A 26,234-nucleotide genomic window follows, 5' to 3' on the forward strand; every position below is an offset into this window, starting at 1 on the left:
ATGTAAATTATACAACGTAGTGCTGTTGGTTAGTAGCCTTATTTTTCTGAGGTTTAATTACACAAAATTTATGATAAATTAATGTATTTTTATAAATGACATAAAACTGGGGCAACCCTGGCACCATCTCACGACCCCCAGCTTCAAAATCATACTTTACATTACACAGGATGATTTTATAGAAAACAGTAAATCACAAAAAAAGGACTTTAGCTGTGTTTTTACAGAGTCACAAAAATGTAATACTACATATTGGGGCAGTTTCCCGGACAGGGATTAGACTAGTCCTAGACTAAAATAAATATAGGAGCTGTTCAAACTGAAAACAACTTGCACTGACATATTTAAAAATACATCAGTGTCCTTTGTTTTACCTCAAAATGCACACAAGTAATGTTTTTAGTAAGGCATGTTTGTTTAAATTAGTTATATTTCCTAATTAAACTAAGGCCTAGTCCTGGCTTCAGCTAATCCCTGTCTGGGAAACCGCCTCTTAATGTTTTAATATAATCGCAAAACAAGTTTTTGATCTCTACTAAAGCTAAACACTTTTTAAACTAAATTTGGTATCACTTTCCATCCGATTGTTTTTAAAGGGACATATGAAAATATGCTCATTTTCCAGCTCCCCTAGAGTTAAAGCAACACTAAAGAGTTTTTGCTCTTTGCTCCCCCTACAGGTTGGAAGCGGAATTGTCCATTACCACTGTCATAAATTATTTAACCTACTTCAGTAAAGCTGGCTCTGATTGGATTGTAGGTCTGCCGTAAAGCAAGTTTTTGTACTTTTCACTCGAACTACAGGACCGCGACACGACGGTGGTAAACTTCTTTAGTGCGGTTTTGGCCGATAGAGGTCTGCAAAGCGAATGTGAAAGTGCCGTTCGCCCTATTTCGGGTGGATGAACGACTGAAACTTCTTTGAAAAAGTTTTTTAAGGTAAAAAAACTTTTTAGGGTTGCTTTAAACATTAGATTTTTACCGTTTTGTAATCCATTCAGCTGATCTCGGGGTCTGGTGCTACCATTTTTAGCATAGCTCAGCACAATCCGTTGAATCTGATTAGACCATTAGCATCGCGCTAAAAATAACCAAAGAGTTTCGATATTTTTCCTATTTTAAACTTGACTCTTCTGTAGTTACATCGTGTACTAAGACCGACAGAAAATTAAAAGTTGTGATTTTCTAGGCAGATATGTCTAGGAACTATACTCTCATTCTGGCGTAATAATCAAGGACTTTGCTGGTGTAATATGGCTGCAGGAAGCACAATGATATTACGCAGTGCGCGAAAATAGTCCCCAGCTATTAAAAGATACTAAGTGGACTATTTTGGGCTGCCGCGTAATATCATTGTACAAAATCTTAGTACATGATGTAACTACAGAAGAGTCAAGTTTTAAATAGGAAAAATATCAAAACTCTTTGGTTATTTTTTAGGCGCGATGCTAATGGTCTAATCAGATTCAATAAATTGGGCTAAGCTATGCTTTAAGTGGTACCGCCAGACCCGGACATTAGCTGAATGGATTCCAAAATGGTAAAAATCAAATTTTTAACTCTAGAGGAACTGGAAAATGAGCATATTTTTATTTAAAAAGTGGAGTGTCCCTTTAAGGCCTCATTACTGTTTGCTAGTATTTACATTAATCATACAACCCACCGTTACGACTTCACTCCCTGTTCTATATGACTTTATTTTGCTCTCAGAAACAGGCAAACGCTGTGTGAAAAGGTAATAAAAAAATCACCTCACACACAATAACTCACGGGACTTCTTTTTTCATGCAGTAGAGTCAGTTCAGGGAATTCTTTCATTAATCATATAAGGCCGACTCCAGCACCACTGCTCCTACTGAACATACATAACCATACTGGCAGGAAGAGCGATCGCCGGCCCCTCACTCGGCAAGGGTCTAAAAACATCAGGACCCACTGAATGCTGGGGTTTTTTCTGAATGATGAGGCCCAGCTGAAATGCCCATCAGAGGATGTGGCGAATGTATGGAAAGTAAACAACGAGTGTTGAAAAAGATAAGCAAAGAGCAGCGTGTGCTCATAAGTGCCCTAGACGCCTACCTACTTCTTCTTATACACTGTCAGAATAAATGGTCCCAAGCTGTCGCTGGGGCGATGCTCTTTAAAAAGGTCCTATACTAATATGCACTCTTTGGTACCAACATGTACCTCTGAGGGACTAATATGCACTCTTTGTACACAGTGACCCAAAAATGTGGATCATATCACAGAAAATCATTATTTTGACCCAAAGGGAGTTAAAATAGATGAAGGAACTGATCATTGAAATATGTGTGACAGTAAAACCTTCAAATTAAATGTACAAATACAAATGTAAAAGTGAAGAATTACAGTTCGACAGTTTTATGACACATCCAACATCCGGATATTTCTGTTGCTACACAGGACTGGATAAGCCATCTATAGGAAATATACAAGCGTACTAAATGTGTTTACTTGCATGCTGCAATTATAAAGACCACATTGTACTGAATGGAGAGTGCGGCCAAAAATGTCTATCAAGGATACAGGGCATGGCAAATCTACGAGTCGTCTGGACCGGAGCCATATAAAGTCAGGGCGTAATTGCTGGACATGAGGCGTCATGTCAGTTTTCCACACAAAGTCCTGTGGGCCTTATTTTAATTTTTTGCTGTCACGTTTGTCAGCTTATCTTTAAAATATCTTTCGCGAAAAATAACCCTGCTGTGAACAAAGTAAAATAGTTTCTAGTTTGTGCATGCATGCATCTATCTTTTTCTGCAAAATGTGGGAGCAAATATATACACTGTAAAACCTAACAGTTAACTCAAACCATTTAAGTAAACCGGTTGCATTAGACCATTTAAGTTTTAAAACACATAAATTTAAGTACTGTGAACTTGAGTCATGTGCAATTAAGTGTGAACTTAAATATAAGTGCATAACTGCATATGACTCAATTGGTTTAAGTTCGCAGTACTCAAATGTATGTGTTTTAAAACGAATGCAACCGGTTTACTTAAATGGTTTGAGTTGGGTTAACTTTTAGGTTTTAATGTGTAGTTTTCTCATATATTGTTAATCAGTGATAGTTTTTGCAGTCAGTAACATTTACTAAAGTAATTTTCTCCCCCTAAGTGCAGGGCTACAGAACGGGGCAGAAGAGAGATTTGTCTCCTTCGCATGGTGTACTCCCCCAAACGTGTGAGGGTCTTTATTAATGACCATGGCTCACCCTAGAGGGTCAAATCCATTCGGTCTGCTGATGAATCTCATCTGCAACAACGTGTGCTGGGATCTTCTGCCTCACATGTGCTGCACCATCAGTCTTAAAGTGAAAGCAGGGTTGCACTGAAGCTTTGCATAAAGGGGAACGAGTGAACCAGTGACCACAGCCAAACATGACCAAATACCCTGTCTTAAATTTGAAAATACTATATTCAAATTGTCTTTAAAAGAACTTTCATCTTAATACCTTTGTACCTAAAAGCTACATACAGTATTTGTACCCCAGAGTTACCTATATGGTACAAAGAGGACTTTTTTAAGTGACAACTGACGTTTTCTGCTTCAACTAATAAAAAAGTTAAAATTGCAATGCAAAATATATGTTGTCATGATTTATCACATTGATAATTTTTTTACAGTGCAGATGCTAAGATTACAGTATGAATAAACACAGATCTGCTCTTTCTGATTACTGTGTATGTTGAGACCTCACTGCCAAAGTCACTACAGTATATCTAAAAAAATCTCCCAATGTCTAGAGGCAAAATCTGGGTATGATCATACTCTGCAAGAATTTGTGATAAAAACCAGATAAAAGTAGACTATATAATACTGTATATGAAAGGAATGCAAATAAATAATAGATAAATAAATGAAATAATGTTTACTTTCTTAACAGTCGATGCAAAAGCATTTCAAGTCACACAATATAAGCTTCCATTAAATTGGTTAACTGAGATATTTAAAGGATTAGTCCATTTTCTTAAAAAAATCCAGATAATTTACTCACCATCATGTCATCCAAAATGTTGGTGTCTTTCTTTGTTCAGTCGGGAAGAATTTGTGTTTTTTGAGAAAAACATTCCTGGATTTTTCTCATTTTAAAGGACTTTAATGGACCCCAATACTTAACAATTTTAATGCAGTTTGGAGTTGCAGTTTCAAAGGACTCTGGGCGATCCCGGGCGAGGCGTAAGGGTCTTGTCTGGCGAGACGATTGTCATTTTTGGCAAGAAAAAGAAAAAATCTGCGCTTTTGGACCAAAACTTCTCATCTTTCTCCGGTCCTGTGACGCGGCAGCGTGACCTCACGTAATACGTCATCACGTTAAGCGGTCTCAGATGACGTATGCGAAACTACGCCCCAGTGTTTACAAGTGTGGAGAAAGAGGACCGTTCCGATGTTGTTGTATGTTGAATGATACAAATTAATTTTTAAAAATTTTTCTTTGTGTCAGTTTATTGTTTAAAATGGTCCGCAAATGTGCGTTTCATATATGTAACACGTGACCTTTCTACGGCATTACGCAATTACGTGAGGTCGCGCTGGCTCGTCACACAGCCGGAGGAAGAAGGGAAGTTGTGGCTTAAAAGTGCATATTTTTTATTTTTCTCGCAAAAAATGACAATCATTTCGCACTTATGCCTCGTTTGAGTTTGTTTAGATTTTAAATTGCATTAAAACTGTTAAGTGTTGAGGTCCATTAAAGTCCATTAAAATGAGAAAAATCCTGGAATGTTTTCCTCAAGAAGCATAGTTTCTTCTCGACTGAACAAAGAAAGACATCGGCATTTTGGATGACGTGGTGGTGAGTAAATTATCTGGATTTTTTTTTTTTTTAAGAAAATGGACTAATCCTTTAAGAGGATATTTATAAATAAGACATTCATATGTTAAGAGTAGCTATAAGTTTTGTAGATTTACACTTGTACAAGTGTGTATAGTTTTAAACTGTAACGCTCCATTTGTTTTACAATCATTTAAAATGATTTCAGATTATATTTTCTTGCAAGTATTTGTTTTTTACTCATACAAGTAAAAATGCTTCTTTAAAATCTGATAATGATCATGAAATAATTCATTTTATTTTTACGCTGTGGTTTATTTTTGCAGAAAACCATATTATTTTTATTAATATAAATCAGTGTTTATATTCAGCATATGATCACATTTTAATGCAACAATGAAACAGCATAGATTTTTCAAGATGTTATTTATTTGCCAAAAGCCTTAAACAGATGACTAAATGGGACAATTTGTCATAATTGTGCTCTTCTCCAAGGAGAAATCATTATGTTTCTTTATTGTCTTTAAATGAGGTCATAAATAACACAAAGAGTAGATCCGAGCCCAACAAGCCAAGGCTGATATTGATGCTTAAATGATTAGTATTGCTTGTTAAGAAATTTGCACGAATTAGTCACCTCGTAAAATACGCATGAATTGCCATGAGATTGTGTTGGTATTTATGATAACTGAATAACTGTAAAATAAATGCAGCATTCGGTTATGCAAGTCAATTACATTTTTTTTACTTGTGATAAGTCGGCAAACAGTAACTTAGAAAAACAAGTTGAAATTGTTTAACTTAATTTGTTAAGTTAAAGTAACATAAAAATACGTGTTGATATGATATCATTTTTCTATAACACTATTGCAATTTAAATCTTGCATGAGTGTGGTCTATAATAGCTTTGTATCCAAAAGTAAATACAATAAGTACACTTTTGAAAATCTTGAATGAACTTTTATTACCATAAATTATCATACGCATGTGGCACAGTGCAGACTATCCACAGCTAAAGAGCATTATACAGCTTTGCTGCAAAGCACAGACATAGTTTTAGTATGTCAGTCACAATATCTCTGTAAGTCATGAGAGCATAACACTGTTGAGCTATGCGCTTCTCATATTCACAACAAGAGCTCCTACGACAAAATGATTAAAATTGCTGTATTATTAAGAGTTTAAGGGTTTTTTGAACTTCACTTTGAAAGGACAGAAAGCTCAAACTTTTTCAGAATGAATGCATAGTCTATGATAATTGCTGGTATCTTTGTTGTTTCAAGTATATTATTGCTGACATCTTTTTTAAAACAACAAGAAAGAGAATTAATATTTAACACATTGTTTTGTTTCTCCTCGGGCCAGCCTCTGACTCTTAGCTAAAAAGTGAGAGTCTTTATTTGGGAAGTCATTTAGATCAGCATTTTAAAAAATAAATTCAGAGTTCACATAGCCCAAGATATGTTGGCTGCGTGTTCCTTAGCCTTCATCCGCAATACAGCAATGCTGGAGGAGCGCCTTTCAAACTCCGGTTTGGTCTCAAACGCGGCATGACTGTTTGGTGAAGGAGCCAGAAGCGAATCGGCAAAGAAGTTGTTAAGGGACACATGATTAACTCCAAACTGATTTTGCTGGTGATTGGGGAATCCCACGTAACCGTGTTCACTGGCTCGGGGTGAGTGGGGATAGGGGGACGTCACACATGGAGGGGACCCTCGTGGGATCATGCAGGAAGAGACTACAGAGCTCCCCGGAGCAGGGCCCGTCCACAAGTTGTTGGGAATCTGTGGGATATGGAAAGGTGATGTAAGATTAAAGAAAGTCTGTATCTGTATACATAAATCATACCAAATGCTAATGAGATTTAAACCATGGAGAAAAGTAGTGTCTAGATATTTAAGCATAGCCTATGTCTAGATTAAAATTTAAAAAGGAATGAAAAGACCCAACAGTCTTCCACATGAGAAGGAAATCATAGAAAGACGTTAAAAAATAAAAAAGTCTGAATGTTTGGAAATTCTTATACTGTACAGTACACAGATCTAGATTCGAAAGCTTCTTCAATTTTAAAATCTACTTTAGTCTGCCTGGGATTTTTTTTCCTGCTAAACAAGTGACATCATATCAGATATGACCTCAGTCTAAATTAAAATAAAGTGGCATTTATGTCCAAGACTTTAAAGGAAATCCAGACGAGCCTTTTAAAAACAAACCCTGTAGACCACAAAAACGCATTTATGTTCACCACAAAAATCATAAAGTTGACTGTACTGTACACATCGTGGGTCTAAACACAAGCCCTCCAGTCTTGGTTAGCACCCTAGCTCTCTTTAGCATGCCCAGTGTAATAAGGACCTGCCAAAATCTCATATTAAGGCAAAGATTTTTTATGTGACTATGAAAAACACATGGGTGAAAAATACAAGCCCTGTGGAATCTACACTCGGATAAAGGAAATTGAGGTCCCGCGGTGTCATCTTAATCTTCATCTCCTCTCTCGCAACAACTTTTGTCAGTTACCGTGACTTCTTTTGCGGCTTTACTTTTGGCCACACCAGTCAATAGGCTTAAAGCAATGATGACCAAATTTATTTGTGAATGTGTATGCAGAAATGTGACCGCTCAGAGTCTTACATTATATATTTATATATATGCTATATTTATTTACATTGCCCTGACACCTCAAATTATCTTTTAAAATATCTAATATATACCATACGATATTTTATCTGCCTTTAATTTTTAAGTGTAACTGAATTGGCTGTTTCAGCTCACTATTTTAAATCTTGACTTCACTTTTAAAAATAAAAGGTACTTCACAGCAATGCCATATATATAAAAGGACCATTTTAGGCTCATTGAAAAAACAGATTCTTTAAATAATTATTTCTTTCTCACCTTCTTCTGAATAATTTAAACGATTAATCTGAATAATCGTTTTTCACCACAAAGAACATTTTATTAAACAAAGTTTTTTTTTTAAATCTGTAGAAATTTCAGTATTACAGGCAGCTGTTTGCTAACTTACCATAGATTTAAATTTATGTTATTTACTGGCAACAGTTTGTTCAAAAATAAATGAAAATTAAACGTTAACAAGTCTTTGTCTTTATCCAATAAAACTAAAATAAAAGCCTCAAAAAAAAACAGAAAAATGTTGATGAGGATTCCAGAATGCTTTGCATGAGGATGTTATTTTATACACTGTAAAAATACTTTGCTGCCTCAAAATGTTTTGTTGAATCAACTCGGATTTACAAGTCATTACAACTTACTATTATTTATCTTGACTAGAGATGAGTTGTTATAACTGCAGGTGAGTTGTAATAACTTATAAAATTAAGTTGACTTTTCTCAACTATATTTTATAAGTTGTGACAACTCATCTCTGTTGACATGACTTGTAAATCTGAGTTGATTTAACAAAAAATTTTAAGGAAGCAAAGTATTTTTACAATGTAGTTTTATTCTTTAAAGAGAAATACTTGTTAATGTTTAATGTTCGTTTAACTTTGAACAAACGGTTGCCTGTAAATAAAATACATCTAAATCTACAGTAAGTTACTGGCAAACAGCTGCATAACCACAGCAATTTTTTAAAGCATTCTTCCATTTAACCAAAAATAGTTCTTCTATGGCATTGTGCAGTACCTTTATTTTTAAGAGTTTAGTGATAAGTTGCTATTAGATTAAACAGTTACAAATGTTTACCATATTTGATCATTTGAAGTCATGTAAAAACATGTTGTCAAGACATTTTGATTACATATTTTTTGCAGTAGCACTTATAATATTCTCATTTAACACATTTAAAAAAATTTGCAAGCATCAAAGTGTAGTCTAAATTTGCGTTTGGCTGGCAAGAATAAAAAATAATGTTTATAATAAAATTATATCTCTCACTCATTTTTATTAAAATGTATGTATTTGGCAATTATTATGATGCTATATCATTATGAGACATATTAATAATATGTGTGATCCATGGATCGAACCAATGACCTTTACCAAATAGGTTAAGCCACATTAGATATATATAAATAAAATCGAATAAACATCTGATACCTGTGAGTAGCTGTCTGTCCTGGGAAGCATTGAAATGTCGTACGTCGCTGCGAAATGACTTTTGGCCTGCTGAATCTGTCCGTATCTTTCTCTTTTCCTCCATTTAGCTCTTCTGTTCTGAAACCACACCTGCAAAGAAAAGGCGTTTTTATAAAAGAAGACTTTAAATGAGTAAGGGGACTTATCATTTGTTGTTTGTCAGTTGGGTTGTGATTGCAAAGCCACAATTAATGATGTGACTATGTGCAGTTTATAAATCGTGACCAGTGTTAGAAACTTTTCCTGTAGCAAACACAAATGCATAATGATATGTTATTACGCTATACGAAAAGGCTTATGACAACTAAGGATACTGTAAAACAAAAAGCCACATAGTGGCCTATATTTTAATCACGTGAATGAGAAACAAAGATTATGGACACATATTGAGTTTTATTTCGGCCTACCTGTACTCGAGCCTCGGTGAGTTCAGTTCTCATGGCCAGCTGTTCTCTCACATACACATCTGGATAATGAGTTTTCTGAAAGACTTTCTCTAGTTCTTCGAGTTGAGCACTCGTGAATGTTGTGCGATGCCGTCTCTTTTTGCTGCTCGACACATTACTGTCGCATTTTTCACCGATCTCGTCCAAGTCGTTTTTCTCTGGTCCGGTTGTGGCCGGTGAGCCTCGGATATTGCAGCAGTTTTCCATGGGGTGAAGAGCGCTGTCCTCGGTTTTGGGAGCGCAGTAATTCACGTCTACAGTGAGAATTATCATAGATATTATATACCTCTTGCTTGTACCTTAACATATATCTAATATAATGGTAACAATTTCATTAATTTTCATTAATACCATTACCAAAGACGAAAACCTTTTAGAGATAAAATTCACAACGTTTTATATACATTTCGTAGAAAAAAAGTTTTGGCACACGTATATTTGCATAGTCGTCTTTTAATGAACATGAATCACTGATGTGTGCCTTATTATATATTTCTGGTGAATGGCTTGTGAATTAAAATGTAATCAAATGTAATGTGACAAACAAGTATAATGTTTTAGCCTACAAAAGAACTTTTGTTATAATAATTTTAAATTTTAAGGGCAAACACGTTTAAAATCAAAGCGAATTATATACTATATATCTAAATTTAACTATAGGTCTATAAGTCATAAATATTCATACACATTTATAACTTCAACTATAATCTGACATTTCATATTTACATTTATTAATTTAGCTTACGTTTGTATCCAAATCGACTTGCAAATGAGGGAGCATTTAACATTTTTAACATCACATATTGCTCTACACTAGCCTAACTTTGAGCGAGTTAAACAAATAGCCAACGATAAAACACACTTATATTTATCGACTTACAATTTATACAATTTATTGAAAGAGGCAAAGCAGAAAACTAAATAACATTTTATTTATAAACGGCTGCATATAAACGTTTAGCTATTTATTTTATTATTTGGCTACTAGAAATATTTATTCTGTCACACGAAACATTTATTTTTTAAAAAGGGCACACTTACTGTTTTGGTTGTCACATGGAGATGACCTGTCCATCGTGTTGTGTTGATCATTATTCTGCATTGTGAAGGCCTGAACGCATTTCGGTGATGTCTTGTTGTAGTACTGCACATTGTCTAAAGTCTCCATGACTTGGTCCATGTAGTAATCGCTGCCTTTTATCGCTTGACTTTTCAATGCAAACTTGTCGCTCAAATATTCCATCATGGTCCTCTGGCCTCGTGTCAAGCATAAAGCGCATCAAAGGACACCATTAATGTTTCAGTGATGTCAAAAATGTAAGCAATGGAGCCAATTATTTTCACAATCCGTTAATTTGTCTTGTCTTAAAGAGACCGAGAGCCACTCTTTATACTGCATACTGAGGGAGCTTCAAGCATCCACCCAACTTCTTAATATGGAGAAGGTGAAACTCCACCCACGCCAACTTTAACAATAAATAAGATTAATGAAACTGAGCCGAAATAAAACATTGTCATCTGCTTTCGCTTTTAACGTATTTGAGATATTATTTTACAGATTAATCAGAGTGCTTAATGTGCGCTTGTGAAAGTTATAGTTATATATAAAATATTAACACTTAACAATAAAGAGTTTATTAAGTTAGTTTAAAAATAAGTTCAAATGTCTTAAAAGTTCAAACATCTTAAAAGCAAAACTTTTTATTTTCCTAAAGTTTGAATAACAAACGTAAACCCCTAAAAAAAGTTAGTAAAAAGTTAATTCAACAAAATACCATTATTTGTTAATAGTACTTTATATTTTGACAGGTTATTATTAATTGTTTTGTTATATAGCATGTAGTAAAAATTATATGGAAAATAATCCGTTATAAATATTCCGATCCAGTAAGAGTTTAAATTTACTTTGATCACCGCGAACTTTACAGTTTTACAGAGATTGGTTATAAAACATGAAATAAATATGTTATATAACTGCATATCTTCCTGCACAATATATACACAGATCTAATAAAATTAAAAACCGTTACATATCCATCACGAGACAAATCATATCAACTCACTATTTCGTTGAAAAGAAACAGTTACCTGAATAGTTATAGTCGGGAAATAAGTTTTAACACTTCTAAAAACTACTCTTTAGATTATTGCACATTTAAATCCTATAAGCATGTTTAATTCAGAGTTTTACGATTTTTTATTAGGTGGAATAGTTTTAACAAAGCATTCATTTTAACCTTACAAGCGCCCTAAAACGGGCCTTAAACAAATTAATATTAATAAAAAAACTAATATGTGACCCAGTCTGTCTTAAGTCATTTTTGTGATTTAGTCTCTTCTTTATAAAATCATCTTAAATAATGTAAAGAACATAATGTGAAAATATAACCTTGATCTCTTTAATATTGACGAAAGATTGAAATCAATGTGAAATCAATGAGGAAAAAACCTTTATTGCTCTAAATTAGATTATGAGACTTTAGCTTTGATTTCACAGACAGGGTCAAATTCTTTATTCCGGTACTTTTAGTTATTTTATTATTAACTTTTCTGTTGACAAACTATAACCCGCATGGACGGATAGGCTATAACCGCAATTTCACACGCGGGTAATAACACTTTTATTAACTCCCGACAGTGAATTACACATGCACCGCGGTCCGCGAGCACGAGGCCGATCACCATTTCCCATTTTTTTTTAAAGCAGAATATAAGATAAGCACCAAAAATGATTTTGAGACCACCTGAACGTTTATTTAAAACAGGAAAGGCGTCATCCGATACCACCCTCACTCCAAAGATCACATAGAGATGCTCTCTCCTCTCTGCCAGCAATTCATACCACCTGCCAGGCTAGTCATATCTAAGGGTCACTTTCAATGCTAGGGGCTTGATGGTGCCACTCCTGAAAAAATGAAAATAAATAGGAGTGCTCTTAAGTAGCAGGGGGGTTTCTTATTAAGGGTCTGAAATGACCTTATACTTGGGCTCCTTGCTGAGGGGAAAATGTGAGAAATTCTGTGTGGTTTGTTGAAATTTTGTCTGGGGAAAAAAGTTGACTTATGGCCTAATTTTACTCAGTTAAGAACATACATCATCTCGAAATCTTATCAAATAAAACGTGGATGTGTGAAAATTAAAGTTTACATTAATTAAACATTTGTGACCCTGCCTGTGAAAACCAGACTAAAGTCTCATAACCTAATTATGAGATAAGTATCAAAGTTTGATTTCAATCATTAAAGTTAAATTTTCAGAAAATGTTCTTTAAATTATAATTTTATATATATGAAACAGAAAATTACAAAAAAATGACTTTAGCTGGGTTTTCACAGGCAGGGTCATATTAAACTGTCACACAAGATCATTCCCTTAGCTGCCAAAAAAAAAACATGCTTTTCCACATTTGTGAATAATATACACTGTTAGACTTTTTATGGTATATATGTGGTAACTAACTGCCCCATTACAGTATCATAACTGTACATGTTTTTTACAGTATGATGCCTTTACCGTAGTTCCATTTAACAGTATAATACCCTTACTGTAACCTAGTTTTAAAAAATATATTGCCTCGAAGGGGAATCAAACCCGGGTCACTCATGTCGTATCCGTTACACTACCACAGTGCAACAGAGTCACTTGATAAAAATTACTCGCTACACTCCCCAAGAAGCCTCTTCTGTCACTGGGAATTTTCAAACCATTGTTTAATGTAAATTTGTTTGTTCACATACACTGTTTGGAAAACTATGTTTTGTTTATCGTCTCTCACTATATCTCTCTTACTGTATGTACTATAGACAGAATGAATCTCTGGTAAAGGTCAGAGGTTAGCGTGAGCGTGTCATCTGGGTTTGTATGTGTACGCCTTTGCAGTCACTTAAGTAATTAAAATCATAATAAACGGTTTGGCCACAGGCAGCTGCTGAGATAGAGCTGCTCGGGTCAGGCGAGATGCACACGCTTTCTGAATGAAATCTGGTTTGAAAAGCCTATTCACTTTAGTGTGAAGAATTTAGTCAATGCAAACTTTCTTACTTTATAATGTGTTCCTGGGTAGTTAAATACAACGTAGTCTATTACAAACATAAACAAACCAATAGGTTTTATAGACCTCTAAAAGGTCTTTCTAACCCTGCACAGATCAGCTCATGCTGGCAAGATAATCTCTCGTGGTTTGCTGTGGGTAACAACTGGCACGAATTACCCACTGGCATTCACTCTGTGAACTAAGTTTGCTTTTTTGAGCTTTAGCAAAAGTGGAAACTTGGAAACGTAATGTTAATCTAACAAGGCACGTCTATCTGTTTGTCTGTAATCGTACTGTTGAGAATGTTCAAATTTGATCCTATTTCAATGTTCATATATTTTAACACGCACGTTTACAGTAGGCTACACCGAGTTCAGCCAGGGTCTTTGCATTATGAGTCGGAGACCTATGGCCTGCCTATACACGCTGCCAAAACTCCCACTAATAAGAATTTTTTTATTTGATCATTTCTAGGCATAAAAACAGCTCGAAGCTTGTGCCAAAAAAGTTCCTTTCCAACCACTGTTTGTGAAAAGTCAGCTTTTGATGTCCAAATTAAAATATACAAACTCAGCTATCGCTATATCTGATACTAACGCTAAGAAAAACACATGTTTGCGTAAATATCAGAATTGTGCTTATAAGTTACAAAAGAATGTTTGTGATGGAAAATTCAAGAAAATAAATGTTCATCTTTGAAGTAATACCGTCATTAATGTATTTTAATTTTTTTTAAACAAAGAAAATTCTCAATACAAGCAAAGGACAAAAACCCCCAAAGCGAATTAAAACAGGAATGAGCTGATTTCTATTGGCTGTCATTGTCCGCATATTAAGCATGTCATTTTTAAATGGTTTCCACCCATTCCATGACTCGCAGTGCTTACGTTAAATGGAGTGATACTTGAAAGCAAAACGTATCCTGTGACTGCCTGCAGATATTTGGGCTATATCTCATCCATTGCCTCTAATTCATTTGAAGGAGAGGAAGCTGGATTTTAGTAAAAACAGCAGCTGAAAGGAATTTCACTTGAGATCAAATGTGCATTGTAAGTCTTGTTAAGGGCTTACATCAACAAGGCATCCATCACACCCTGGACGTATACATGGCCACAAATATGAAGGTGAAAATAAAAGAACGAACTGGATCAATATTATCTCAGTGCACAAGCTGATAGTTGTCTTTTTACTTGTTAAGATGAGTCCTCTTCTTTCCTCCACCCCAACCTCCGCTATTCCGGACTGGGATGTCCCGAAATGAGATGCGTTCTTTTCGGACCGGAGCTGAACTGACTCTGTCGGGTGATGGGACTTCTGTTTCTGTTAAGACAACAAACAATATTTCAATGCTAATGTACATGGATAAATAAATAAAATACTTTGACTGAAGTTTGTATCTGCTTGTCAAAGCTTATGGACGAATGTGAACATGCACACATAATAGTGCCATGGTATATTAGTATTGTTGGTATAGATATCCCAGCAGGGAATCATAATCCTTATCCGATGCTATATGGTCCATCCAACTTGTCTATTCCAGAGTGAGTTAAGCACAGTTTTTTTAAACACAGAGAACAAAGCAAGCTTTTTTCTGTGCCTGATCCTTTCCACGTGTTAAAGCCACGGCTACACTCGGAAAGGAGTCATTCACAGCAAGTCAGAAAGACGGGGGGGATCTTGATAGACTCTGCTGTGCACCATACGCAAACTACAATTTTACAATATGGTATATTGCTGCATTCAGAAAATGATTGATCATTTTTATTTCATAACAAATCAAATTAGTGCTGGACAGAAAGCCTTTTCTCTTTCCGAGTGCATTATAAATTCAAAAAATTTTATAAACATTATGTTTTGACAAAAGTAGTCTTTGTTGTTTGTTAGTCTTTGCCTCTGCAGGGTAAGCTTAGAAAATTGTAATGTCTGCCTCTGATGGATATTAATTACACTTCAAACCCCAAACGTTTATATTAAAAGAGACGCATGTTGTTGCTCGAGTTCTGCGGGTCGATACTTAATAAAACGGCCACACACTCGCTTAACCGCTGTGACCAAACAAATTGTTTTCAGCCATTTTGTTCCCATTACCTTTGAAAGGGGGCAAAAATGAGGCACCGGGATTTCCTCAACACACATAATGAAAACGTTTATGGCTCCCTAAACAGGCTGTGCCCCAGTAAGCAGAGGGTATCTTGTTGCATTAAAGCGAAGTACTACTTGTGGATTTTGTTTCGAAATTGAACGTACAACTAAGCCCGTCAACTTCGGGCCTGTGACTTAATGACTCACAATGATTCAATTTAAATGACAAGGCCTGTAAGGTACACTGTAAAAAATTTCTGTAGAAATTACAGTATTAATGGGTATTACTGGCAACCAGCTGCCAGTAACTTACTGTAGATTTTACATTTATGTTATTTACTGGCAACAGTTTGTTCAAAGTTAAATGAACATGAAACATTTTTAGTCCTTGTCTTCTACAGTAAGTTACTGGCAACCAGCTGCATAATTACAGAAAATTTTTTACAGTGTACTGGGAAACGAAATATTATATTAGTTGATAAACAACAGACAAGCTAATACTGTAAAAAATTTGCTGTAATTATGCAGCTGGTTGCCAGTAACTTACTGTAGAAGATAAAGACTGAAAATGTTTCATGTTCATTTAACTTTGAACAAACTGTTGCCAGTAAATAACATAAATGTAAAATCTACAGTAAGTTACTGGCAGCTCATTGCCAGTAATACCCAGTAATACTGTAATTTCTACAGAATTTTTTACAGTGTACTATGGGAATAATTTTTTTTCCGAACTATTAACATTAATACATTAATATTTCTAGCCATAATAGTTATAATTTTATGATATCAGTGAAAATAGACTTCCTAATAGACTTTTTTATTCGCAGTTTAATTTCTACATATATATTTATATTATTATATATAAAATAAAATGTAAAAAATTGTAAAAAAAAAAAAACGAGTCAAATGGAAAATACTTTCTCATATTTTTTATGGCTAGCATTTTATGAATCCTTTTAATAATTTAAATTTTTAGCATACTGTAAATTGACAAAATGACATTAAAATTGGAAATTGAATAAATTAAATGGCTAATTTCTCTCTCTGTTTCTCTCTCCATCTATCAAGCCAAGAGTATATGTCAGGAAAAAATTCAGAAATGTCAAAAAAAAAAACTTGCCTCATGCAGTCAAAGCAATACCCAACAATAATAAATTATGCATGCAGACCATAAATTGAGTGATCTTATATGCTTATATAATTATATATAAAATAAAATGAAAAAACTGTAAAAGAAAAACGAGTCAAATGTAAAATACTTTCTCATATTTTTATGACTAGCATTTTATAAATCCTTTTAATATTTAACATTTTTAGCATAAATTGACAATATTACATTAATTGGAAAATACAAATTGTATAAATTAAATGGTTAATTTCTCTTTCACTGTCCCTCTCTCTCTCTCTCTCTCTCTCTCTCTCTCTCTCTCTCTCTCTCTCTCTCTCTCTCCCTCTCTCTCTCTCTCTCTCGATCTAAGAGTATAGACGGTTTCATCGGACGCACGTGATACATGTCTGGATCCGAACCTTACTTCCGGTTTCGTTTTTTTAATGGTCTGACTAGTTGCTAAACTGATCTCTTGAACAAATGCCTCGTCGAAAATAACAAATGTTTTTGTTTCCTAGGTAATCTATGTGTTGTTTTTGTGCTTGTTATATAAATAAACTACGTTTAAAGAAATTTGTTGTTATTTATTCTTAGCGGAGTTTACCGGAAGCTACGTGCGGATCGCGACAGCCGCTTGTTTATGTTGTTACTGCTGAAACCGTCTATATGTCAAAAATAAGTCAGAAATGTCATAAAAAAAACTTGACTCGTGGATTCAAAGCAATACCCAACAATAATAAATTATGCATGCAGACCATAAAATGAATGATCTTGAAATAAATCTTGGAACAAATATGCATGATAAAAGCTGTGATCTGATAAACATACATTAAAATGTATTTGTATAATATATGTATAAATCACCTATAAATATATCTCTTAAAGAGAGACTAAAGTTATTTGGACAGTATGTCACTCAGTCAGTCTGTGAGCCTGTCAGTATCCTCGTGGATTTAATTTTCAAATCATCATCAGACTCCAATTTAGCTTCATTAGAGAAACAGTGAAAGCCTTCATTCCTGTATCACTGTTTTCAATGTGCTAAGCCCTGCTTATGTCAATCACTAGCATCATTGTCACGGCAAGGTAGTGTGTGTGACAGAGCTTGAACTTATTCAGTGAGCTGCCAAAGGTCTCGCTGACCATGTCCTGCTGAAAAAAAGATTATTTGCCTTGTCCCCTAATCGACCCTATCATCTGTGTGCTAAGCTTATGCGGACGCATACAATTATACGCACATGCATATTGTTACATGCATGTAAATATGTTAATGCATACCTGCATATACAGTACACATATTCATAAGCAAAGACCATTTAAGCACACACAAATTGCCTGTTATCTTGATGTACCATGATTACCATGAAATATATTAATTGTATAATTTATGTCACACACAGTGTCACCCTCTTTGCAGTGCAGTTTTTGATTTGGCACCTGACTGATATGATTTGAATTCGCAATAATGTGTGAAGCCCACTGTTTTATTTTTTAATAATTGCGTTTTTAACATTTAATAACTTATAAACAGTGGTCAGAGGGAAATCTAAATATTGGGCAAAAATTACATTGAAAAAACATGCTGATTTGTATTAATTACAATGGGAAGGGGAGTATTGTTTGTTGCTTTCTGTGGCTTGTGTGATATTATCAACACTGAGGGCAAAGATATGGAAACACATGTTTTTAATGTTAATAGGAAGTTTTTGTACTTCATAACCTTTCTTCTATCATTCAATCGATACTTGAAATATAATAAGCTTTAAAAGCAAATGGTCTGCATAAGCAGTAATTTTACACAATATGTAAATAATAACAAAAACTCTTTGCATATGAAATTATTCATGGTGGTAATTATCAAAATATTTTTTATAAAACTTTTTTGAGACTCACTTGCATGTTCAGTTGAATGTCTCCGTGCCCGAGTTTGTTTGTTAAGAGGTGGAGAGACACCAACGGAGTCCACACAAAACTTAGCTCCTGAATCTACACCACCCCTGCTGCCAGCACTGGCCTAAGAAAATATAAGTACACAAAAAATCACATATATACACACACCTCACATACACAATAGCAGTTATAGAAAACAATTATATTCTTATAAATATTTACAAGTATCACTTTAATAGAGTGATTTAATACATTTAAATAAAGAAATAATTAAAAAGCAAAGTGTTTTGTCATTATTTTTGCGTAAGGGTTTAAGTACAGAAAAGCCAAATAACCTTACCACAAGCTGTACTCTCCCACCATTACGAATTTCATGGTCAATCTCAGGCAGGAAATGATTCCTAGAAAATCATTGAACAGGTTAACAATGCATTTAAACCATAGCCTATATGTATATAGAGTACAATAATTTACGGGTCAACACTATCATGCATCAGTATTATTAGTAATTAGATAATTTTTGTCTTGGTCAGAATTTCCCAAAACTAAAGGGTGAAGAGCATATTACCGTCCTAAGACTGCAGCATTTGTGTGAGGATGAACTGCGTGCTCGTGGCGCCTCTGGTAGGTTCTCTCCTTGTTAAATAGTGGTTCCTCTGCTTTCAGTGCATTGTGAACTTCATTTTTTACTTGATGAACTGCACTTGACACAAACCAAGACATAAATCATCCAAAAATATACAATTATTTTTAATACAAGAATAAACATTATAAACATTAAGTTCAATTGTTTGCCAGAAAAGTCCTAATATGCAACAAGAGATGCAAACAAGAAACATAAAAACATTTAACATTTTCCTAGCCTGTAATGCAGCACGTAAAAAGCAAGTAAAACGTTTATTTGGATGGCTGAATAACAGCATAATAATAGCATGCTATAGGTTAACACATGTTACTTCTACCGCGCAATAAATAAACCAAATGTGTTGTTAAGTAGAAACATTTATAGACAGTGTCAATACCAAAAAGACCTAATTTAAAATAAACACACGCTCTCGGCAGAGACTAGCAAGAATTGATAACGACTTCTGACGGCCAAGTGCTGGAACTAATGAGCCATTTATTTAAGTCATTTTCATGGTTTTGCCAGAAAGTCAAGAGCAGACAAGGTTTATGGGTTACAGTTGTCATGGGTTAATTGAAAATCCACTAAAAATGTCAAGCGATTAACTCCTCCCCAAGGGCTGCACACGAAATTGAAAAAACTCAATCCACATTTCCTGGCGCTGAAGCATGCTATAAAATGCATCTATTGTTCTGTCTTAACAGCAAGTATGTGTTTACTTTCAATTTGTTTAGTACATTCAAACAATGTCTATATGCTGTCGTTTGCACATTGCGTTAATGCAATAAATAAATATAAAATGATGTGACCGAAAAACATAATCATATGAATAATGTTGAAGAAGGTAAAGTGTGCAAGTATTACATTATTTCGGTAACACTTTGCAAAAAGTTTGTCTTTGTTAACAATTAGTTAATACTAATTGTATACTTCTACATCACTTATTAATCTTGGATTTCTGTTAAATTTAGCACTTACTTATATATTATTAAAATCAAACATTTAACATGTTAACATTATCTAAGGCACTGAACTAGCATGAATAACTGTTTTGATAGAAACTAACATAAATAATAAGTTATAAATGCTGAAAACCTATATTGTTTGTTCATTCTAGTTAATGCATGTTAATGTTAATACTAATCCTTATTGTAAGGTGTTACCATTATTTCTTATGTTCATATACAAATATCAGTCAGTCACATTATTTATATAGTGCTTTTTACAGTGCTGTGTTGTTTTAAAGCACCTTACATAAAAAAAAAACAAAAAAAGGGGAAAAAATGCATAAAAAATTAAAATGCATTAAAAAAATGTAATTAAAATTTTAAGAATTTAAAAAAAAATTAACTGAAGCCAAAAGTTTACACTACCCAGGTAAGGACCTGCCGAGGTAACACAGAGTTTAAACATGTACTTCTGGTGTCCAGTAGCCTGCATCCCCCATCTATCCCACCCTCAGGACATCAGGGGGCCCAGGAGTCATGCCTGTTAGATGGGCTCTTAAGTACATTAGGCCGTGTGGTGCATCTATGGTGGTGACAGCAGTAAGAGAATCGGTTCTTTCATGGGGGTCAGGCCAACAGAACTGAACTGCTGGGGGTCGGTTAGATGAACCAGGTCAAAGTGGTTCCTTTAAGGTCACTGTGCAGGTATTTAAACAAATCCTGTTCTTCTTTCATACCAGCACTGAGGCACTAAGACAAGGTCAAGCCTGTCAAAATTACCCGATAATCCCGCAACCATATTAAATTTACAGGCCTAAAATAATACAACAAATGCCGATAAAGATTAAAGGATTAGTCCATTTTCTTAAAAAATATTCAGAACATTTACACCACCATGTCATCCAAAATGTTGATGTCTTTCTTTGTTCAGTCGAGAAGAAATTGTGTTTTTTGAGGAAAACATTCCAGGATTTGTCTAATTTTAATGTACTTTAATGGACCCCAACACTTAACAGTTTTAATGCAATTTAAAATTGCAGTTTCAAAGGACTCTAAACGATTCCAAACGAGGCATAAGGGTCTTATCTAGCTAAAGGATTGTCATTTTTGGCAAGAAAAATACAAAATATGCACTTTTAAACCACAACTTCTCGTTCCTCCGGTATTGTGACGTAATACGTCATCACGTCAAGAGGTCACGGATGACGTATGCTAAACTACGCCCCAGTGTTTACAAGTGTGGAGAAAGAGGACAGTACTGACGTTGTTGTATGTGGAATGATACTAATTAATGTCTTTGTGTCAGTTTATTGTTTAAAATGGTCCGCAAATGTGCGTTTCATATATGTTACACGTGACCTTTTCATGGCATTATGCAATTATGTGAGGTCGCGCTGGCGCGTCACAGGACCGGAGGAAGAGGAGAAGTTGTGGTTTAAAGGTGCATATTTTTCTTTTTCTTGCAAAAAATGACAATCGTTTCGCTAGTCATGGGAGTCATTTGAAACTGCAATTTTAAACTGCATTAAAACTGTTAAGTATTGGGGTCCATTAAAGTCCACCAAAACAAGAAAAATCCTGGAACGCCCCCCTCAAAAAACACAACTTCTTCTCGACCGAACAAAGAAAGACACCAACATTCTGGATGACACGGTGGTGCGCAAATTATCAGGATTTTTTTTTTTTAAGAAAACGGACCAATCCCCTAATTATGGATGTTTTCAGTATAAACCTTAAAATTATTTGTATAAATAAACATAAAAAAACTGCTTAAATGACTCGAGCCATCAGATATACAGAATAAGGGTTAATTTAATCCAATCTATCAATCCCAATTTCAACGTTTTAAATATTTAATCTATTACAAAATATATGAATTCCATCTTATGTCTATTAAATAGCCACACACTTTCCAGGAATTTTATTTACAAAATGCCTAAACTATTTCATCACAATGAAGTCACCATTATGCACATACACTCTTAGTGTGTGTGTGTGTGTGTGTGTGTGTGTGTGTGTGCGTGCGTGCGTGCGTGTCTATGAGACATACCCATGGGGCTTTGATTGTTTGGGAGTTTTCTGAGCAGACTCAAAGAGAGAGGTCAGGTCTTTTATCGTGAGGTTCTGTCTCCCACTTTCCTTTACCCTGGGTCAAACCTTCACCTCCAGAGAGCAGACCATAGGCGGTCAATCAGCGGTCAACACACACACATACACAAACACATGCCGAAAACTATTGACTATACACAGAGTGTATAAAGCGCTTGTCATTCATATCAAACTTACATAACCCAAGGGGATCAAAATCAAAACTAAACGGGGAAAAAAATCTATGAAGGGGTCTGATCAATACTTGACTGTTCAACTGAGATTCTAAACTGAGATTTATTTTACTAAAGTAAAAAAAAATTGGCATGGCCCTTACTACTACACAAAAGAAAAAATGTCATGAAGTTTAACTTTCCAGCATCAATTGCTGATAAAAAAATTCAAACCACATGTACAGGAAAACAATAACAACAATAAACATAACCAAACTGCTAATGCTAGATGAATTTTATATGTTGTATATAAATAATATTGTTTTATTAGACAGATGCCAGTTGTGTTTCAGTAGCTCAATTGGCAGAGTATTGCATTAGCAGTGCAAACGATTGTGGTTTCGAGCAAGGTATGTTGCTTTGAATAAAAGCATTTGCCAAATGCATAAATTTAAATGTAAAAATGTCTGCTAGTTTTCAAAGAAATCCATGCAAACCAAAAACACAATTTACATAAGGAGATATACAGTGCCAAGAAGATATGAGGACTGGAAAACAGCACACATGATGTAAATCAAGCACAGGAAAGCAGTGAAGACTCGAAGTAACAACAATTCTGAAATATCATCGATGTGAAACACTGCATTTAGGAAAGCATCACACAAAATTGTAAAACTATAAGCAATATGCATGTAAAGGAGTGGAAGATCACTACGGGCAGGCTATCATGCCATGGCACTTTAACGGGGTCAGCGTGTCTTGGGGTTGTGTTAGGCTACCTGCTCTACCCCTTTTCTGACCTGCAGAAGGCACCAGCAACACAACCCCGATAGCCCACCCCAACCTCACCAGAGACGGCCTCAAGCCCCAGGCTACAAGCCGGCCGCCGCTCCCCTGCTCTCCCCCAGCAGGGGCTTACATTTCAGCCGAGTGCTCCAAGCCCCCTTCTGGAGGTGATTAGCCCCCCGAAGCCGTGACAGATTCTTTCCGAGATATCCGACTCACTCATGTTTATTTTATCCGAGCTCTCTTTTGTGGATGTGCTGGATATGAAGTAACCCGCTTGAAAATGGGTATCAGTTTACATATACGCCAGGGGACTGATGGAGGAGTCGGCACAACAACAACAACAAAAAAACTAAGCAACCGTTGGCATGTCAAGAGAATATCTTTTCATTTATTTTCCCTGGTCTTTCATCTATCCTTATCTCTTGCTCTCGACCCCCTTTGGTAGCATCACCCCTGAAGCCCGCCCCCTGATGTGGCACCAGGGCTGCAGACAACTCGCTCTCAGTCTGAAACCTTCTGAGTGCCGTACCTCCTCAGCACTTAACTCAATTTCACACTTCAGGTCCGCTACAAAGTCTCCTGAAACACAATCATCTTGTTTATTCTCCACCATCCCAAACAACCTATTAGCTAGCTATTTACAATCCCATCATGTGTATTCAATTTAATCCGGCAATGTGTATTACACGACACATGTGGATTACTGAACGGATTGCTTAATTCAGGGCATTTTGTAAAACTACAATTTATATTTAAAAAAAATTCAGTATCAGTATCATTTATTTGTAAAGCATAGCTCAGATTGCGAAGTATCTGCGTTTGTATTGCAATCTTTTAAATAACAGTAAGTCCTTGAACTTAGGCCCGCTTCGCATTAGAGCTTCTGTGGAAACATACTGGTGGCTCTTGAAGAAGGCCAGACGTGCATTTGGGTCTACAACAAACATATAACACAGCCACGAATGAGCTCATACTGTATGAGCTCTGGATTCATCGAGCAGAGAAGTGCAAATAGAAAACTGACAGAAACCAAAGCTTCACTTTCCATTAAAAGACCAAAGAGTCCAGGCAGCAGTGACTCTGAGAGCTTGACACAGGCCCTTATTTCATAGGGCCATGATTGGATTTGTGGCGTAGAGTCACGCACTCCTGACCTTGATCAAAGCCGGCTTCAGGCCAACCCTGGAGAATCCAGGCCGGGTCCAGGACTACTCACTCTGTCTGGGCTTCTTCTCAGACTCACGGCCTATTGAACTTATGAGTACTGATGTTCCCCTAGTGCCTGGTAATGAAAACTGGTTCGGCCCTTTGAGACATTATGTAAGCCTAAAGAATATATGCAATCGTGTTTGAGGACAGAACAATCGAACATGACAAGACACGAGGCTGCTTGCTGTTATAGTAAATTACGATTCAAATAAAACATTCATGCTATGCTCACCAAAGAGGCAGAGAGGAAAGGTAATGAGTGCTTAAAGACAGACACGATCCTTATTTTTCATTAAAGAACGAATAACTAGACAGATGGATGGACAGACAGACCTACCCAATAATCTTTTCTGCTGCTGTTTCCTGCCCTTCATTCTATCGGCTCTCTTCAGCATGAGCCGGGCGGTGGACTCACTTGTGATGCCCCTGACAAAGACACCAGCAAGAGTCACCACACAGGTACACTTGTTATTATTTATACGTGGTTACACACATTGTGTAAAGTAGAACAGAAGCATACCATTCTTCAAAGATTTTTTGTGATCTCTCTGAAAAGGCGTTGCTTCTGAGTATTGATCCAGAAGATGTTGGAAATCCATTGAAAGTGCAAAAACAAATTTTTTCAGCAAGATTTAAGGTGGATTTAGACAATCTGTTGGAGTGAAAGTATATTAAGGAGTTTGGCTCTATACAATACTGTACCTGCTACTAAGGTGTGGTGACACATGTTGTTCCAAGCAAACTGCAGCTTCACTATCTGACCAGGCATGTTTGGGTTGAGGTGGAATCGCAGATGGAGTCTCGGGAGGCATCAAAGGAGACATCTGATACTGTAAATGCCACAGAAATAATCAAACATTACCATTAGTCTGCAGTTTCTTGTTGCTCATTACAAAACACAACTCCAAATTTCATTACTGATCAAACTATTTAGGTATCATAATGGATGATTTTACAACAACACTGTAAAATTTCTTTCCTTTTTTATTCTTCACGCCATTCCAGCATCTATGGCTATATTCATGGTGAGAAGCGGTTAGTCCATACCCAAGTTGATCCATACACAGAGGTTGGGGGAGACCTAACTTGCATGTTTTTGGCCTGTGGGAGTACCCTAATGGTACATTCACATGGGGCGTAAGCGTTAACGCTTGACGGAAGGCTTGTCTGAAGCATGACCAACAGCCAATCACAGTGGCCGCAACACATTCTCCGGTCTTCCATAAACGTAATTGGCTGGCTCTGCCTAGATTATTTGCATAAGGCGATCTGATTGGCTGACGCACGCGTTGAGAAATGTTCAACTTCTGCCGCGAGCAACGGCACTGAAGTGGCGCAGACGGCTCCACAATTCAGTTCGGCAACGCATGACGTCACCCATTAAAATTGAATAGGAAGGGTTAATGCTTACGCCCTGTGTGAATGTACAGTAAGGCCCTGTCCCAAATGGCACACTGCGGACTTGTGGACTTCCTCAGTCCACACTTTAATGTAGTGCAGACCTTAGGGACCCTTGACGGGAGTCCACGACGCACCAGAGTAGTATTTTGAGACAGACTCGAGTGTCACGCCGGAAATTGGAAGATAAGTTGCCCATCAGTGTGAACTCCTCCCTTCTGTCGTCTGATTGGTCTGATTTCTTTTTAACAATGACCTCTGAGTTGGTAAAGTGTGTGAAGCCTGCTGCAGTGCGGGCTTCGCTGAAGATCGCATCAAGGGTGCAAAGGGGGCACTGATGAGCACACTTAAATGACGGATGGGACACCCTACGGACTCATAGACTAAGCGAGCACACGGAATTTTAAGCCACGAGACCGAAAGTCCACATGAAGTTCCAGGCTCCATGCACTTTACCAACCCAGAAGTCCTTGCAAAAGAGCAATCAGACGACGGATTAAAGTAGTTTACACTGATGGGCAACTTCTTTTCCTATTTCTGGCGTAAC

The 26,234-nt window shown here is 36.0% G+C and overlaps 1 protein-coding gene across 2 annotated transcripts; it reads right to left on the bottom strand.

Moving 5' to 3' along the window:
• Positions 1-5,227: 5,227 nt before the first annotated feature.
• alx1 (ALX homeobox 1) lies at positions 5,228-18,817 on the bottom strand. 2 transcript variants are annotated; one of them, XM_055173904.2, is made up of 7 exons: positions 18,799-18,817; positions 18,462-18,582; positions 14,569-14,698; positions 10,387-10,602; positions 9,307-9,599; positions 8,861-8,989; positions 5,228-6,579 (listed from the first exon to the last, which is right to left on the bottom strand). In XM_055173904.2, exons 2-7 carry the CDS (start codon positions 18,465-18,467, stop codon positions 6,241-6,243), a joined length of 1,113 nt encoding a protein of 370 aa, XP_055029879.2. In that variant the 5' UTR covers positions 18,468-18,582; positions 18,799-18,817; the 3' UTR covers positions 5,228-6,240. The 2 variants fall into 2 exon arrangements, with proteins under 2 accessions (XP_055029879.2, XP_055029880.1); XM_055173905.2 differs by lacking the exon at positions 10,387-10,602 and having other exon boundaries at positions 5,229-6,579.
• Between the last annotated feature and the right edge of the window lie 7,417 nt (positions 18,818-26,234).

The sequence above is a fragment of the Misgurnus anguillicaudatus genome, chromosome 15 (genome assembly GCF_027580225.2).
Source record: "Misgurnus anguillicaudatus chromosome 15, ASM2758022v2, whole genome shotgun sequence".
Classification (NCBI taxonomy): Eukaryota; Metazoa; Chordata; class Actinopteri; order Cypriniformes; family Cobitidae; genus Misgurnus; species Misgurnus anguillicaudatus.